General features: G+C 42.4%; 1 protein-coding gene across 1 annotated transcript in view; it reads right to left on the bottom strand.

Moving 5' to 3' along the window:
- Nucleotides 1-11,439: 11,439 nt before the first annotated feature.
- The window catches only part of ephb4a (eph receptor B4a), a 41,453-nt gene continuing 35,927 nt past the window's right edge, over nucleotides 11,440-16,965 (bottom strand). The window contains exons 9-17 of the mRNA XM_042220876.1: nucleotides 16,846-16,945; nucleotides 15,690-15,754; nucleotides 15,424-15,537; nucleotides 14,738-14,985; nucleotides 14,413-14,628; nucleotides 13,857-14,006; nucleotides 13,485-13,678; nucleotides 12,785-12,943; nucleotides 11,440-12,677 (exon numbers count right to left, since the gene is read on the bottom strand). Coding sequence (XP_042076810.1) covers nucleotides 12,569-12,677; nucleotides 12,785-12,943; nucleotides 13,485-13,678; nucleotides 13,857-14,006; nucleotides 14,413-14,628; nucleotides 14,738-14,985; nucleotides 15,424-15,537; nucleotides 15,690-15,754; nucleotides 16,846-16,945 — 1,355 coding nt within the window. The 3' untranslated portion in view covers nucleotides 11,440-12,568. The remainder of the gene's footprint in view (nucleotides 12,678-12,784; nucleotides 12,944-13,484; nucleotides 13,679-13,856; nucleotides 14,007-14,412; nucleotides 14,629-14,737; nucleotides 14,986-15,423; nucleotides 15,538-15,689; nucleotides 15,755-16,845; nucleotides 16,946-16,965) is intronic.

Consider the following 16,965-nt stretch of genomic DNA (forward strand, 5'->3'; position numbering starts at 1 on the left):
AGGAAGGACAGTGGGGGGATTTGTGTCGAAGCACCACCAGCTTACATTTGCTCAGATTAAGAGCGCGCCCGGATGAAGTGTCTGTTCTTCTGTGACTATAATCAGCGGCGGCTGTGAGAGTTCAGCTCGCTGACCTTTTTCTTCAGATATAAATTAATAATGACTTTTTTTTTGTTTTTCATACCTGCATGGCTATAATTGATCAGTTGATCTGCAGCGGCGCTGTCATCATAACCAGCACCCTTGCTGCCTTCGAGCCCTCGGTCCCTCAAACAAAGCGAGGGTGGCATCCTCTCAAAGCCTGGCACCGGCTTCAGGCCACTGCTGAGCGTGATATTGTCGGGGTCTGGGTTAATGCGCGAGCCAAACCTCCTGCGACAGTTTTTCACACAAACCATAAAGCAGAGCACAATGTGTGAAACCCTTTTTCACTGGAGGGGAAAGAAAAATCAGCGGCTACTGGTGCCCTGTTCATAAAAAATTAAACATAAAAAAGGGCAGGTCATCTTTTGTGCACTAAAATGAAATTGAACTGCTGAAAAGAGAAATACAGACAGACAGAAAGCGTGCAGTTTTAAAGAATGATGATGCAGATAGAGAGGATTAGTTCTCTCCATCAGCTTTTCGACAGTTTGCGCAAAGAAATCCACCTTCTAATCTCCTCCGTGCATGGCTGTTAAGTCCCAGCTTAAAAGCCAATATCGGAAACAAAAATGAAATTCGCATCAAATGTGAAAATAATTAAGCGACTCCCTCACGCTGTGAAATATCTGCAGGCCGTTATTTAGATTTGATATCTATATCTTTTCCTTTTATTTTAAATTTGATAGGAAAACAATCAGATCAGCTGTGATTCATGTTTCCAAGTTGGTGAAAATGTTTGCTTGGATCTGCTCTTTTGCCATATTCAGCAGTGGGTTAAATGTGGATTATTAAAGCCACAAAAAAGTGCATCAGTAGCTCAGACGTCTAGCTCAATGATTAACTTCCAGCTCATTCATGCATCTGCTTAAACATCTCTGCCCCTTCATCTTCCAGCTGCCATGGCGGTCAGGCACTGTTCCTAAAGTGCAGTCCTCCCTGCGTTTGCTGTAGTGGCTTTCAGAGCCAGAGATCATCTGGGATTAAGCTGCTACAATCACTCATTCAATTGACCACAGTCACACAGGCAGCTGGCAGAGGTCAGTGTAATTCATAGCACTCTGTATTTCCTCAAAGTAGTGGATTTATAATTATGCGTGATGTCACGAGGGCCAGATGATAGAAATTTACCTTTTGATTTCAAGGAGAGAGAGAACCTGCTGTCTGCATTGTATAACTATCACATATCTGGGTTAGAACAGCGAAGATTGTTTTTAGTTATCTGTTGCGTAACCGCGCAAAGATAGATTTCGTCAGTCTAACAATATAGTAACCCAGGAATGTAGAGCGCGATGGAGTCAAGCTATTTGTTGCCACCTTGTACATGCTGTACAGTGATGAGAAGGAGGCGAGCTTGCTTGTTTGTGTGAGTAGTAGGGCTGCCTCAGATGGAGGCATTTTCCCTACGGTGTACCAGAAAGGCCTTTCATCTTAAATCACGCCCGACTTCAGCGCTGTTCACCTGCTACTACTTTTATACAGCTTGTCAAAGCAATCTGTAAATATCAGGCAGACACATCAGGAATTCCCACTTAGGGGCCCATACAAAAATCTTCCCCTTAAAAATGAAAGACAAGCTTACATCAGCAGGACAAAGTTTACCAAATCCTTTAAGACTCTTACGAATCACATCGTAGGCTCAAGGCTGGGTTAAATCCAGACAACAAGAGGAAAGATCATATTTTGCCTAAAAAGAAGAGCATGTTTAAAGCTAGGGAAACATGGTGGTTACAATTAAAGGCTCACTGTCTCCGCTGCCAGATGGAAACAATGAACACGGCTCTCTCGTGTATTTGTGTCCAGCGTTTTGCTGACCCGTTCCTCCACCCTGACCACCTCCCTGCGCTATAACAACAGTGCATGACTTCATCCATCCCTTCTATCATAATTACTACAACTCCAAGAGGGCTGCGTCTCTTAAACGTAAGCGCATGCTGATTCAGAGGCACTAACGCTCTGTCTTTACTGAACCCTGTATCTCAAATAATTGTTCTCAGTGCTTAAAAAGCACACGATTCTCTAAATGCATTTTTTTTCTTTTTCTACTTCTTAAACTAAAAGTTTAATGCCGCAGGACTCATTGGTATAGCTTTTTTGTCTTGTGTGGTTTTCTTTTTGTTGTACTGCCAGACATTGAGGTGTGGTCATGTGTGTTATTTATGTAGGTGTGGCTCTTACTGCTGTTGTTTTTTCTGTGGTCTTTGTTTTCTTTTGTTTGCTTTAACGCAGTGCATAATGTAGTGTAGCCTAGGTGGGGGGGAAGAGAGAGCAAAGGACCATTATTATTTAAAGACAAGTACACATTCGACCTACTCGAAAAATAGTTCAAATCCTATCAGAAACTATGTTTACAGAGGCGATAGTTGCACAATACACCGATGTGAGAGGAGGACTTCGTTTTGAGAGAGCAGGCGCCTCCTCTGCATCCTCTCAGGCCTAAGCTCGACCCACTGAAACATGACTCTGCTTTTCCTTTAGGGTGTCAGAGTCCGCCATGGCCACCAGGCGGCGACAAAGCAGCGCGGGTGAGTAATGGTGAGCCTGCCTCAAAGTTGCCTTGCAGGAGAGCTGCTCCTCTTTCTTTGTGATAAGCTGTTGAACGCCCAACCTGTAAAACTCGAGAATAACAAATCTGTCCGGATGGACGACCACAGAACAGATTCGGAATCAGAATGTATTTATCATGACTTCAGATCACTGCTAATGACCAGTCCTCTCTCCGCCTCTGCGTGACGTTGCCAGCCGAGACAGTGGCGCAGACTGCACGCCGTGTTTACAATCAGATTTTCCGATTGTAAAGAGTAGGAGTGATATTGGGTCAGAATATGCTGAGACACTGTCTGCGAGGCTCAGCCCAAACCTGCACAGACAGCAGCTTCAACCCTTATCTGATAAGCAGAGTCACGACGCATTTCATGCTTTCATGTTTACCGAATGATCAGGGTTGAACGCGTGATTCGTAAATAAACGAGAATTTAAAGCATGAATTATTTTCCTCTCAGCATTAGAATAAAAATCGAATAAACCAAGTTTTTGCACACTAGAGGGCGCTCAAAACACAGTAATACAGATCTGAGAGAGCGAGTGTGTGTTCACGGTTATTTCTTCCATTCTGGGTACGATTTTGGTTGATGGGTGATGGTATAAGCCCAAGGTTAGTTTCCTCATTTCTGTAATCTGATTACTTTCAATACTACACCCTTTCCCTCAAACGCACACAGTTTATGCTTTGTATTGTAAACCTTGTTGTATTGCATCCAGATGCTGGTTAAATCATAACCATATGCTCCATGCTCAGATTTCTAAGTGGGCACACACACACAAACACACGCATACATACACTTTACTACCCTCCATATTGTCACAATTTGAGCACACCCCGTCCCCCCACAAATGTGCTCATGGGGTCAGTACTAAACGTGAGTGGTCATGTTTTTGCAGTATAATCAATAGTTCTGACAGGCTGTCGTTCCAAAGCAGGCTAAAGGAGTGGGTGTAGGTTCAGGGAGGAGGGCCACAGGGGATCAGGAGGGGGTGCTTTAATCCTTAGACCTGCTGTGAGGGGATACGCATTCATGCAACTCCTCCAAAAAATAAAAAAAAAAGACTGAAGAAGGCTTTACCTTTGCTTTTGAAAACAAAAATGTGCTCTCAGTGCAGAACCTTCCATGTGTGTCATTGTTTACTGGAATATTCTGTGTTTACTGCTCATTTGCTTTGTAGACATTTATGAAAACAGCTCATTCAGGCAATTGCTCAGCAAACTGTGATTTAAATGTAGAAGAAGAAGGATAAACATTCAGTTAGGGTAAACATCTATGGCCACAATACAAATATAAAGGCCAAACCTTACTGTAATTATGAAAAAGAGAGAAAACAGACAAAACTAGAAGCCTTTTTGAGGCGTGGTAAAAATAACCCTGTGCATGTTTTAAATTGCTGTTGTTTGGTAGTTTCTCTACAAACTTTGTCTGATTGAATCAAACCTCAAAAATGCCCGGTGGTCGCTATGAAGCCTGTGTGTTCTTTGTTAGTGACAAGGTGACTGTGGGTGCATACACATTTCAGCTCAGGGTAAAGATTCATACCAGTGGGTTCAGAAGGGTGGAGGAGTTATGATGAGTTAGGACTTAAAGGTGAGACCTATAGGAGAGGTTAAGCGCAAGACTGAAGAGTAAAGCCATCAATCTGAGTTCACAAAGGGTAATCAATCTCACTGATCAGAAACAGCTTTCACATGAGATGTTTGCCATCTCCTATCATGGCCTTTTCTTGAACTTTCCCTCACTTCAGACACATACGCAGAATCCTTTTTGCCACATGAAGCCCCACGAGTTTTATTTCCCTCTGCTTAACATAGTGGTCCTTGACGCATGTGGCTTGAGTTTTAGAATATAGAGTGATTCACATGAAGACGATAAGAAGTGGGAAGGTCACACGACTTTCATTTCCTCACAGAAGGCAAGAGGCACATCTTAGCTGAGTGGAAAACAAAAGGGTGCCACGGGGGAGATGGATGGCTGCTGAAAGCTGACAGAGCAAGAACCAGCAAACACCTTTGGAGGAGCCATTCACTCACCCTGAAGGTGATAAAACCCATATTCGCATTCTTCATCACACTAACACCTCCATCAAATGTGGTCTCTTCTGTGAAGTGTGGTTGAGAAGTACATAGCTATATATCAGTATCACTAAACTATATATAACTATTTATACTATAAAGTCTTTTTTTGGGGGGGGGGTTCCCAGTGGTGGACACAAGCTTTCATAGCTTTGAGCAGAAATGTTATGAAGAACTTAGATAATTAAAAGTTGTGCAAAAAGGAATAAAAACAGCTTATAAAAGTACCTGAAAAAAAACCCTAGAACAACAAAAGGTAGAAAAAGCTAGCTAAACCTACAGCTAACTGTTACCTAATAGTCTAGGTAACATAAATGTTTATCCAGTGTTAGGTAAATATACAGTACTGGATAGATAGATGTTGATATATCCAATATAGCTAAAAATTATTTAAAAAATGAAAATCAAAGTGTTAAACTCTCAAAAAAAAAAAAAGAAACAACCTTTACTTACAAAGATGCATCGGTTAGCTAAATGTATAGCTAGTAGCAAATTTTAAAATATAAAACATCTGGATAAAAAGAAACACCTAGCCATTTTAAAATCTTAAAACAAATAAAGGGTTGTTTGAACTGCATCCTAACCCTAACTATTTGGCCGCTTGAATATTCGTTCTTTATAAGTAAACGATCCATCTGTAGGTTTAGCTAAGATATACTCACCAACCATGTTACTGGGTACACCTTGCTAGTACCAGGTTGTACTCCCTCTTGAGTTCAGAACTGTCATAATTTTTCATAAAGGTGCTGGAAATATTCCTCATGCACAAATATTTACCACACCACATCCCAACAGCTTACTATCCCAGACTGTGGTTGTGCCATACCACATGGTCCATAATAATACCGGTATAAATTCTTCTGTGGCATAAAAGTACTATATCGCAATATCATTGCTATAGCAACACCATGGGTTTACATTAATGCTTGGCAGTAAAACACAGGTGTCAGTCTCTGATGGCATTTTAGTACCTAAAGAGGGAGCGACTTCAACAACCTCCAACAAAGCACAGTCAGAACCCTGTTCTCGCTAAAGGTGGAAGCAACAAAATTGTTTCACCGCTTGAGGCAAAAACACTGTCGAGTACAACCAGGTTGCAAAGGATGAGATACTAGCAGCTGGTGATGTGTGACCCAAAAGTAATCAAATGGCTCGACCAAGCATCACAAGCTGCGCTCCATACGACAGGAAGAGCAAACGGTGGATGGAAATTACTGATGGAGTTACATGGTGGAAAAGCAGGGCTGTATGCAGCTGGTTAAAAAAAACCTCAACCCAAGATAACACATTTCAGGTAGAAAATATATTTCTGCGTTATTATCTGTGACAGTATGGTGCAGCTCCTGACGAGTTACAAGCTTAAGTTTGTCTAGTTATTGTTAAACTAAAGTGTTCAATTTCCAGGGAAAACGCTGCCTAGGCTACCTTTTTACTTAAGCGTGACTTGTACCATCGTATGCTGTGCTGGCTGCACCTTATTTCAATGGATTCACACTTCAGTCTGTCATCAGAGACAGTGGCTCATTGGAAAACAAGGATGGAAAAACGCCCTTTATTTACTTACATGTACAAATGCTGCTGCCTGAAAGGTGCAAGCATCCATAAAAAATTCCTTCAGTATTTTTTCTATATTGTCACAAACATCATTATTACAAATGTTTTTTGAAATATCTTGATAAAATTTTGTGGGTACATCACCCACCCCTACTGTTGTTTGGGCCATTCGAGTACACCGAACTCACTGTCATGGTCAAGAAACCTCTTTGAGATGATTTCAGTTTTGTGATGTGGAGCATTATCCTGCTGGAAGCAGTCATCAGAGGATGGGTACCCTGTGGTCATGAAGGGGTGGACATGGCCACTAACAACACGCAGTTAGACTGTGGCACTGAGGGACCCAAGGTGTGCCAAGAAACTACCCCTCCACACCATTAGACCACCAGTCTGAACTGCTGATACAAGGCAGCATGGATCCCATCGTCTGAATATGGCAGCAGAAATTAAAACACATACATTTTTTTAAATCTTCTTTTGTTCAATTTTGGTGAATCTGTGTGAGTTGTACCCTTAGTTGTCTGTTTATAACTAACAGTGTGGTTTCCTGCCGTGGTACCTCGTCTGCTTTCGGGGTTCAGTGTGTTGCACATTCCAAATGTTCTTCTGCATACCTCGGCTGTAACGAGTCGTTCTTTGAGTTATTGCTGCCTTCCTTTCAGCTTGAAGCGGTCTGGTCATTTTCCTCAGACCTTTGGTATCAACAAGGTATTTTTGCCCAGAGAACTGTTGCTCACTGGATATTTTTGTCTTTTAGAGCCATTCTCTGTAAACCCTAGAGATGATTGTGGGGAATAATCTCAGTTATTAGTTCATCTTAGTTATTCAGTACATTTAAATACATTTAAATAAACCTAAACGATTTAACTGTGAAAGCAACAGCCTGACAGTAGCTAATATAACAATATTTGAATACTCCTCTACATCAGTACTGAGGAGACAGCAGGGGATTGTGGTCTAAAAGTTTACATTGATTAAGTGGATTAACTACATGATTAAAAATACTAGACTAATTCCACATAAAACTGTACTGCAGCATGAAAGTATAATTAAATTCCAACAACTTTTATTTGATCAGGTGGGTCAGCAAAGAACAAATTCTTATTTACGGCAATGGCCTGGCACAATCTCCTGCAAAGTCAACAGAAATGCTGTAGAGCAGCGAGGAGTGACAACTTTTCCAGTGATCAGATTTAATACGAAACAGAGTGGAAGCGCTCTGCCGAGCAATGTGCCTCCGAAATCACAATGCGTACACAGGTGAAAAATAATCTTAGCTGGCTGCTCGGTGGATTTGCTCAGAAATATTGGGCCATTTTGAGCAAACTGTCTGGGAGTCATCTCGGGGAGGAAATCTGGCAGCTGAAGCGGAGGGAGAGCGGCATAGGAGTGACAATCTCCAGCCTAAACTTCCATCTTCAGATAAGTGCTGTTGTGGAAAAATCAAACCAATGCTGCAGATCGAAAACGAAGACTAATGGAAAATGAAATTAGACAGCGGTTTCCAAAAACTGAAGGGTGGAATGATAAAGCAGCTCTGGGGCTTTCATGAGAGATACTTTGTGGGGGGGAAGGGTTTGCTCAAAGCAAACTTATTTATCCGAGATTTCTGTGAGATAGGATAATCATTCAAATATGGGTATAACGTGTTTTTTTCAGAAGCTCAAATCCAGAACATTTCAGACTCAACTGTTTTAAATTTGACGTAGATTTTTAAAAAATCAGTTTTCTGAGTCCTGCAGTGTTGTGGGAGTGCACTTAGCTGGACTAAACCGTTCCCAATACACATTTAATGTGTGTACTCTCAGATTTTCTGAGAGTTTTACTCCTCCAGACAGGGTGAAACCATTTCAAATCACCTCCCTTCCCCCTTTCCTTTAAATCCACATGTACCTGTCCCTCTGGGTAGCCCCCCACCCACTGCGACCATGCACGCACACACACGTTCTCCACACTTGAATGCACGCAGGAATGCGAGGGGAATGACACAATCCACCAAATGCTAAAAACTTGCTCGGCCTGGTCTACTCGGTGCCCGACAGCAGCCCTAATGAATGGCCATTCAGATACACAGACAAAGCTGAGGCTGGATTTGTACTATGCAGCAGGGTCAGGGGTCACTCAAAGCACTGACAGAAGTAGAAACCACATGAATGCCTATCTCTCTCTTTCAAGCACTGAATCACTCCCAACACTGGGATTCATGCAAACCAAAATGCACCGTGGGGCTGAAAATAAACCATAACAACAGTCAACAGTTACTCATCTTTTTCTTTAAAAAAAAAAATAAAAAAATCTGTACTTGCGCAGGTCTATACTTTGTGGTCCACACCAGAACAATAGAACAAGAGGAATGAGTCAGTAACACAGAGATAATCAAAGCACATTAATCAATGAGCCTAAATGCTTTTGGAAGCCCTGGCAGCTTAGCTTGTTTATTGTAGCTTTGGAGATGGGAGAAGAAGAAGAAGAAGAAGGGGAGAAAAGTGTGTGTGAGAGTTTAAGCTTATGCTGTGCCATAAGCTGTTCTCAGCCCAAGGCACAGGAGAAGAAAAGAACATCTCTTCATGATTAAAAGGGCTGAGGACCAGGAAAGGAAACATAGAAGAGGACAAGCTTTGAGCCCTCAGGGGTAAAGGCTCTCTGGAGGAACAGAAAGCAAGAGGAAAAGCTGCGAGAAAGCAAAGCTGGGGACTCATTTGAGTCCTTGCGTTCTCTTGTTTCCATCTCATTATTAAAAACGGGCCAACTGGATAGATGAGGAGGGCTGACACAAAGGAGACAAAGAAAAATCCTATTAGACATTTTACTTACATGATCTTAGGCAACACATTATTTAACCAAAGATTAAAACGAGACAACCAAGAAACATTTATTTAGTTCACATTGAGTAGCACTGGAATAAAAAGGCTCAAAGACATCCGGAAGCATCAGTGCGCCTTTTGACAAAAGTGTAGCTGCTTTGTTGCGTGCTCATTTTTTCTTTGAATCTGGGACGGGAGCGAACAGGGTCACTGGGACAGCCTGCCTTACGACCGGAGACAGGTAAACCATGTGGGTTATCACTTCAGGTCAGATATGGACCTCCTACGACATCCTTTTATTTAAACCGTTTCCATGCTTCGCTTGCAGTGAAAAATGAGCGTGGCTATCTACAAAGCCCTTCTGACATGTTAAACAGCTGAGAAATGATGGTAAATATTCATATTTACCTATATACACGGTGGATAAACATTATCATTTATTCAGAGTTGCCATTATTGAGATCTTCAGTATGAAGCCTACAAAGGAACGTGTTGGTCTGCTGTTTGTCACTGGATAAGTGTAAGGTCATAACCAGCATCACATTTCAGGTTTGCGTTGCATCATATTTCAAATGACTGTTATGCACTCTGGGACTTTAAAAACTCTCTCAACCCTAAAAAGTTTAGAAGAAGCGATTCAGTGCACCTGAGCCATTTCTGTATGTTTTAGTAGCCCAGGTGTATCCTGAAGCACTGCTATCTAGGGTAAAATACACATAAATGTCAAAAATTCTGGTCTCATCCTTCAACATTTGCAACATCTTTGAGCAATATTTCAACATTTTGAACTCCAGTCAGTTAAATGTTTATTTCACAAGATACTGATGACTTCAAGCTGTTTCTGCGGAGCTGTGGGGGAAAAGTAGAAAGCAATTTGCAGATCTTACTGCTAGCTGTGCATCCAGTTTCCACATTCTGGGTCTTTTTTTTAACCCTTTATTTTACCAAGACAGTGAAGAGACAGATTTTTAAAAAGACCAGGGGGAAGACATTAAGTAAATAGCCTCAGTGCAGGCCTAAACCCTGACCTCCACATCAGCCTTTCAGCATATGGGTTACCCACTCAATCCGGTGAGCTGACCACTGCCTATTAGCAGTATTAGCACCTTTCCCATGTTCAATTTTATTTTGTAGCACTGGAAAAAAGGAAAAAAACATTTTAACCCAGAATTTTCAGCAGACACCACAATATCATCTAAATAAGTAAAAATGGTCTTTTCATGCTTTTTACTGCCAGAATATTGTCAGCAAAGACACGCCTTTGAAGCAAAACGCAGACGTTTATGGTTACAAGCCGCGTAATGGACAGACCAGACTGCATGAAATCATTCTGCATTACACTCCAAATGATATCAGCCAACGTTTCCGGGTTTAGCCTGATAAGGAATCTTTACCCATAGAGTTTTCAGTGCTGTAGATACTATGTTAGCGACATCAGTGCGTTAGCTAAAGTAGCATGGAAGTAACTTAAACTGCTTGTAAACAGATATTCTACAAATATTTAGTGAACGGAGTATTTGATGGTATATGAGTGATGTGACATTTATTTTACACCCACTGAAGACAAACTGAGCAAAGCCTTTGGACTACTTGTTAATGTTGCTACATTGTGGTGGCAGAGGATATCTTAAAGGAAAACCACCCATGTATCCATAGAGTCCAGGCTTTGTTCCATCATATGTCCTTGCCTCCAGCTGTAGGTAGTGCACAACAATCAGTCAGCAAATCCTGGCAGGTCCTGGATAAGATTGAAAAGTGCAAACTTGTATGTGTCAAGAGATTTGTTTGCCTTCATATGGACAAAGTATGCAAAGATACGCTCCTGGAGCACAGGCACTTTCTGCTGGAAGTTCAACTCTTCTGCGTTTGCAAACAGTAAGTATTGTGAGCAGGTCATGAGTGAAAGCAACAGATACAGCGAGCCTGCTAACTGTATAATTATATGAGAGGCAGTTTTCTGAGAAACGCAAAAACACTGCGTTGAGCAGACTGGCTCAGTTGGTAGCCGTGCTTTGTTTCCTCTTCCAAAATTTTAGGGAATCGTTTTAGTGCAAGTGCAGAAATGTTTTACTGACATTACATCTGGCAAAGTGAGAGGTGCTGCCCTGCTAATAAGACAACAGCTCTGAGAATCACTAGTTTTGCAGAGCGAAACTGCCGGTGAAACCAACCAAAGTGGCTACAAGCTAGAGTGTTAATTTAAGGTCATGTATTGTGTTTCGTGCTTTTTGTTAGGAACCTCTTTTTGTATTGCTTCAGAGCAAAAGCAGACACATTTTACTCAGTTACCCTTTAAGGTGCATTCAAATGAGACAGAACTGAATCACTCGTGAAAGGCTTCTGCTTTATAAAAATGGCATTTTAGTTCACAAAGACAAATGAATGGCACTGGAAAATGGAGAATACAGAATAAGATAATTAAAAATGTATCCGTTATAATCAAGAAAAAACAAGTTTGAGGCCAGACTGCGTCCTTGGCTATTATCTATAAAGAAAACCAATTCTACAGTTTTCGTGGTCTCTCAGTCCACTTGGTCTTTGTTCAGCTCGACTATAATAAAACTGAGCTGCCAGCAGAAAGACCAGCGTTAGAAATAACCAACCACACTCCACGAGAAACACGTGGAGTTACTGAAGATTACGATTCACTCTGAAATGACAAAAGTGCTGATATGTCTCTGTGCCTTTCTTCTCACATGTTGCTGAGCTGGCAAAGTGAGAGCCAGACTTGAGGAAGATCAGGAGTCTGATTAGAGCAAGTACAGCGCTCTCCAAAGTCTGCATTACACATCACACCTGAGTAAAGAGGAGGTAATACTGAAATCAAATGGGGGAGAAAGAACAACAAAATGTAAAAGCTCACATTAAAATGTTCATGTTTTGATGTGAAAGGTGTCTCTGAAGTAACGTAGTCGGCATCGAGAGCGGTTCCCATTCATAATTACAACAATACGAAAACTAAAAATCTTGGCATTTCTTCTCGTCTTTTTTGTCTCCTTTGGTGAAAGATCAAAGTGACATTTTGGGACAACAAACCAGTTTGGGTTTTTTTGTTTTGTTTTGTTTTTTTGTAATGACATGACAATACAGAACTGTGTAAACTCTGGTCCGCTGTTCCTCTTTGCTCACCACATGTACTGAGTCCAAACCTTGGGTGGATGTAAAAGCACAAACTGCAAAAAACAAACAAAAGAACAAAAAAATAAAGAAGCAGTCAGTCCGCACAGCTTCATCACCTGGTCCCTCTGTGTGGCAGAGACCTGCCAATCTCTGCACAACAGTTCACACCATAGTTTTTTCTCCCTATTTTTTCTGGTCACGAATAAAGTCGCCAATCCCTTTTACGAGGCCGTGTTCAAAGTGGCTCACAGAAAGAGGATCCAGAGTGCTCTCAGTACTTGGCAGCACCTGTGTGCTGGTGTCATGTCCAGAATAAGAGGCAGGTCAGCTAGAAGGTCACAGTTGCAGTGCTCTTGTTTTGAAAGGTCATTGTCTGGATGCTGGAAAGGATTTTCCTCTGATGCCCAGCCAAAGTCACACCCATGTGCAGCAGATCCCTACAGAATTAAAAAAAAAAAAAACTAATTAGAGACAAATTTTCCTAAACAAATTTTTTACTTGGATAAAATAAGTGAGCAGAAAAAAAATGGGAATATGAACTAACTGTGTGGTGATTGGGGCCAGCTGGTCCACTGAGTTGAAGCCAGCCTGAAGGAAACTGTCTTCGTAACGCTCCATCTTGATGGCCCTAAGCCAATCCCCCACCGAAGCACACGGCGGGAGAGCTAAAGGTGCGCGCTGGTCCAGCAGGGGGTAGGACGGCCTAGGGGACAGGATCCAGAAACAAAGGAATAACTTACATTCACCGTCACCAAAACCTCAGTGAGAAGCTTATACATGTCCTGCAGCAACATTCCAGGTGACAAGTCGAACTGAGTGACTGACAGGGACAAACAATGGGATTTGTCAGAGGTGGAGTGTCCTCAGCTGTATATAACTAGCCGACAGGCAGAATGTTGAGACAGGGAAATGGGAACAGCAAGTGGCTGACAGGTCACAGCAGGACACCGAGGTGGTGCACAAGACTGGGCAGCAGGAGGCTAATGCCTGCCCTGTCACTGTCAGGGCTTTAAATGGACACTAAGAATAAGACATTGTGAAGACATGCTTGATTTTTGCTGTGTGACATTTTTCGCGGACTACATAAAAACAGGAAATTCCTGAACAATTAATGCAATACTTTTGTTAAACATCTTGAATTAAAAGCTTCACTTTAATCGCATTTTGTTTGTTTAGGTTTAAAATCCACCGTGGTGGTCCAAAACCTCACTGATCCAACTGTAAAAACACATCAGCACTCTCACCCTGCTCCTTCTTGAGCCACTATTTTCAGCGACGCAGGATTGCGGATGAGTTTGTCCAAAGCGCTAACGAGCTCCGCAAAGCGAGGGCGCGCCGACCGGTCCTTCTGCCAGCAGTCCAACATCAGTTGGTGCAGGTGGGTGGGGCAGTCAGGTGGCGGGGGCAGGCGGTAGTCCTGCTCTATGGCATTGATCACCTGACGGAAACAACCATTAAACATGAGTTTAATGGTCACAGTCAAGATTTAAACACTTCACTGATCACCTAGTTCCAAGTGTTTTGAAATGACTGGAAAAACTCGGCTAACAAAACCTGAAAAGTCCTTCCAAAAATCTAAGAAACAGCCCAGCAAGGCTTTTCTTGCTTCAACTTACATCCTGGTTGCTCATGTCCCAGTACGGTCTTTCTCCAAAAGACATGACCTCCCACATGACGATGCCGTAGCTCCACACATCTGAGGCTGAGGTAAACTTTCTGAAGGCTATTGCCTCCGGTGCTGTCCAGCGAATTGGGATCTTACCTCCCTACACAGAAAGGTAAACAGTGAGTGATGCAGAAACTTCACGTAAACATGGTCCAGCAGGGAGCTGGGGAGGAAACTGAAGGTAGGTAAAATCCCAAGTTAAAGTTAAAAATGTTTTACGATCAACATAATATTTCAAGAGATGAAAAGCATGTGGATAAATAAAACTCTGCTATTCATTTATGCATTTATTTAAATCTTAAAAATCTAACTGATAACTAATTGTAGTGCAGAAATCACACTGATAATCACTATTGTTGATAATCAGTGTCCTGATGTCTGTGCTAGAGATTAAAATTAACATATTGGGATCATTTCTATGGTTTCCATCCTACTAGACTACTTTGTATGAAATGAATGACAGGCTTTTCTCCTTAAGCATTAACTGAGGATGGCTGTTGTCTCACCAGAGAGCTGGTGTAGGTCGGGTCAGAGGAGTTCTCCTGAAGGAAGCGCGACAAGCCAAAGTCAGACACCTTGCACACCAGGTTGCTGTTGATCAGGATGTTGCGGGCAGCCAGGTCTCGGTGGACGTAGCTCATCTCTGCCAGGTACTTCATGCCAGAAGCAATGCCACGCAGCATACCAACCAGCTGGATGGGTGTGAACTGGCTGTCGTTCAGCTACAGTGAGGACAGAACCAGTTCAGTCTGAGAATGAGCGGCACTACGGTGTGTTTCAGTGTTTTGAGAGAAGCGTGCTTTGGCGTTGGTTTGTCCGACTCATACTGACCCGTAGAAAAGAGTCCAGAGCGCCGTTCTCCATATACTCTGTCAGGATCATGACTGGACAGCTGGCTGTAATGATTCCCTCCAGATGGATAATGTTGGGGTGTTGGAACTGTCCCATGATGGACGCCTCAGACAGGAAGTCCCGTCTCTGCTTGTCGGTGTAGCCACCCTTTAGAGTTTTAATTGCAACGTAGTTTTCCTTTTTTCCTGGTATCTTCAGCCGTCCTCGACACACCTCCCCAAACTCGCCTGCAGCACACAGACACGTAAACACACTATTATGGCCGTTTTTTCCTCCCCAGCATGAGTTTACCTCATTATGAAGACAACTGTTACATTTAACAAACGCAACGCTTGCTCGCAGCTAGCAGTGCCCTTTGGTTTGAATGAGGGCCACCAATATTGGGAACATATTTATCAGTTAATTGTGTTTTTTCTGCAGCCAAATTGAATTTTGAGTGATAAAGAAGAAACAGGGCAATGGTTTTAAATGTCACTGAATCTATTTAATTTAGTAATTAGGTATTTTTTAATAAGGTTATTTTGAGAGAGAACAATATGCTAAAAATAAAAACAACACATCACAACAAAACGCAACCTGTGCAGTCTGCAAGTCCTCAGAAAGAGTGGACCAGGGCAAAGTTTACAGATTTATTAATCACAGGAAAAGCATACGGATGGGCTTACCAGCACCAATGACCTCCTCAATCTTGACAAAGGAAACATCGATTTCCTTGGCAAATTCTCTCACTGCCTCATTAGGGTCTTCGTAGGTGAAAGGGTCGATATAAACCTTGACCCCTTTGAGAGGGGAGACAAACAGAAGCGTGGGAGCAGGAATGTTACAGAACCATGAGCGACAGAGAGCCCGGTCACATTAAAAATGATTTCCCCGACGTGAATGAATTGTAAATCAGAGCTGTGGTTCAGCGTGCATGTCCTTGATGTGTTACCTTGGCCAATGAGGTACTGGCTGTTTTTGTCACTCAGCTCCGGATCCTTTATTCGGCTGTGCCGGCTGCAGGTACAAAGAGATCAGTATAAATGAAACAAGATTAGGATTGCAGCGCAGTTATCTGAGGAATTGATGTTTTATTTCACTTTTTTTTTGGACAAGTGTTCCTAATGCTTTATCAACCCAATGTAATGCACATCAACCAACTGTTCAGATGCAATAAGAACAGCACAACACATAACAGAGCTATCACGGGTCAGAGGTCACTTCAGCCACATGCACTCTTAAAAATACATCATAACTGTTATGGCTTGAGAAGCCAACACCACCTTGTTGTGGACAGTTTTGTCCGTGCTGTAAACACGCAATACACAGTGACTTGTGGTGGTGCTGAATACCTGAGACAACCCATATGGTTCTGCTCTTTGACGCAAGCGGCTCCATTATAATTCTGCTGGAGCAAACTCATCCCTACAGTACAGTAACAACCCTGTAGCTACTGGATCGCTGCCTTCCTCCATTTCTCTCTCCCACCTCAGAAGCCTAAAATAGCAATAATGCACCACCCTCAGTTAGTGGCAGATCTGGGCCTCACTCACTGGTTTGTGTGTGTGTGTGTGTGTGTGTGTGTGTGTGTGTGTGTGTGTGTGTGTCACAAGGTCACAGCTATTGTTCTGTCCTGTGGAAACAGGGTTGGGACGCCTGCATCCTGTCTTTCCCTGCCCTCTACCTCTATCGTCATCCTTCTCACACACAAATGCACGCACCTTCTCCCTCTCTTTTTCCCCGTGATGCCATCCGACATTATTTACTCAAACAATGAAGCCTAAGGAAAATGTTCTAATGAGCAGGATAGCTTTTAGCTGTGTAAGCAAAAGAAATCATGAGCCTTGCTTTGTGTCTGAACTGCTTCACAGAGGGGGAAGAAAAAAAAAGAAAAGGTGTGGGTAACAGAGTGCAAAACCACCGTTGATAAGATATGATTTGTATAAACAAAAGAACAAAGCAGTGCAAAACTGTAAAATTGGGGTCACGTTTGTTATTGGTTTTTGATTTCTATCCTTTTCGCTCCATTTCCTGTTATTCCGCGAGCTTCTTTCACTTGCAAATCTATCTTGTTTTCCTGTGCCTATTTCCCTTCCTCCCGTTCTCACCGTATGCAGTAGGCGGCCACAAAGACGAAAGTGACAAGCAGCAGCATCCCGACAGCGATAAAGATGCCAGGTACCAAGAACTCGGAGCCAGAGTCACGTCCTGGGAGAGACGGCAAACAA

Source organism: Haplochromis burtoni, unplaced genomic scaffold, assembly GCF_018398535.1.
Source record: "Haplochromis burtoni strain Fernald_Lab_line unplaced genomic scaffold, NCSU_Asbu1 Contig_56, whole genome shotgun sequence".
NCBI classification, from domain to species: domain Eukaryota; kingdom Metazoa; phylum Chordata; class Actinopteri; order Cichliformes; family Cichlidae; genus Haplochromis; species Haplochromis burtoni.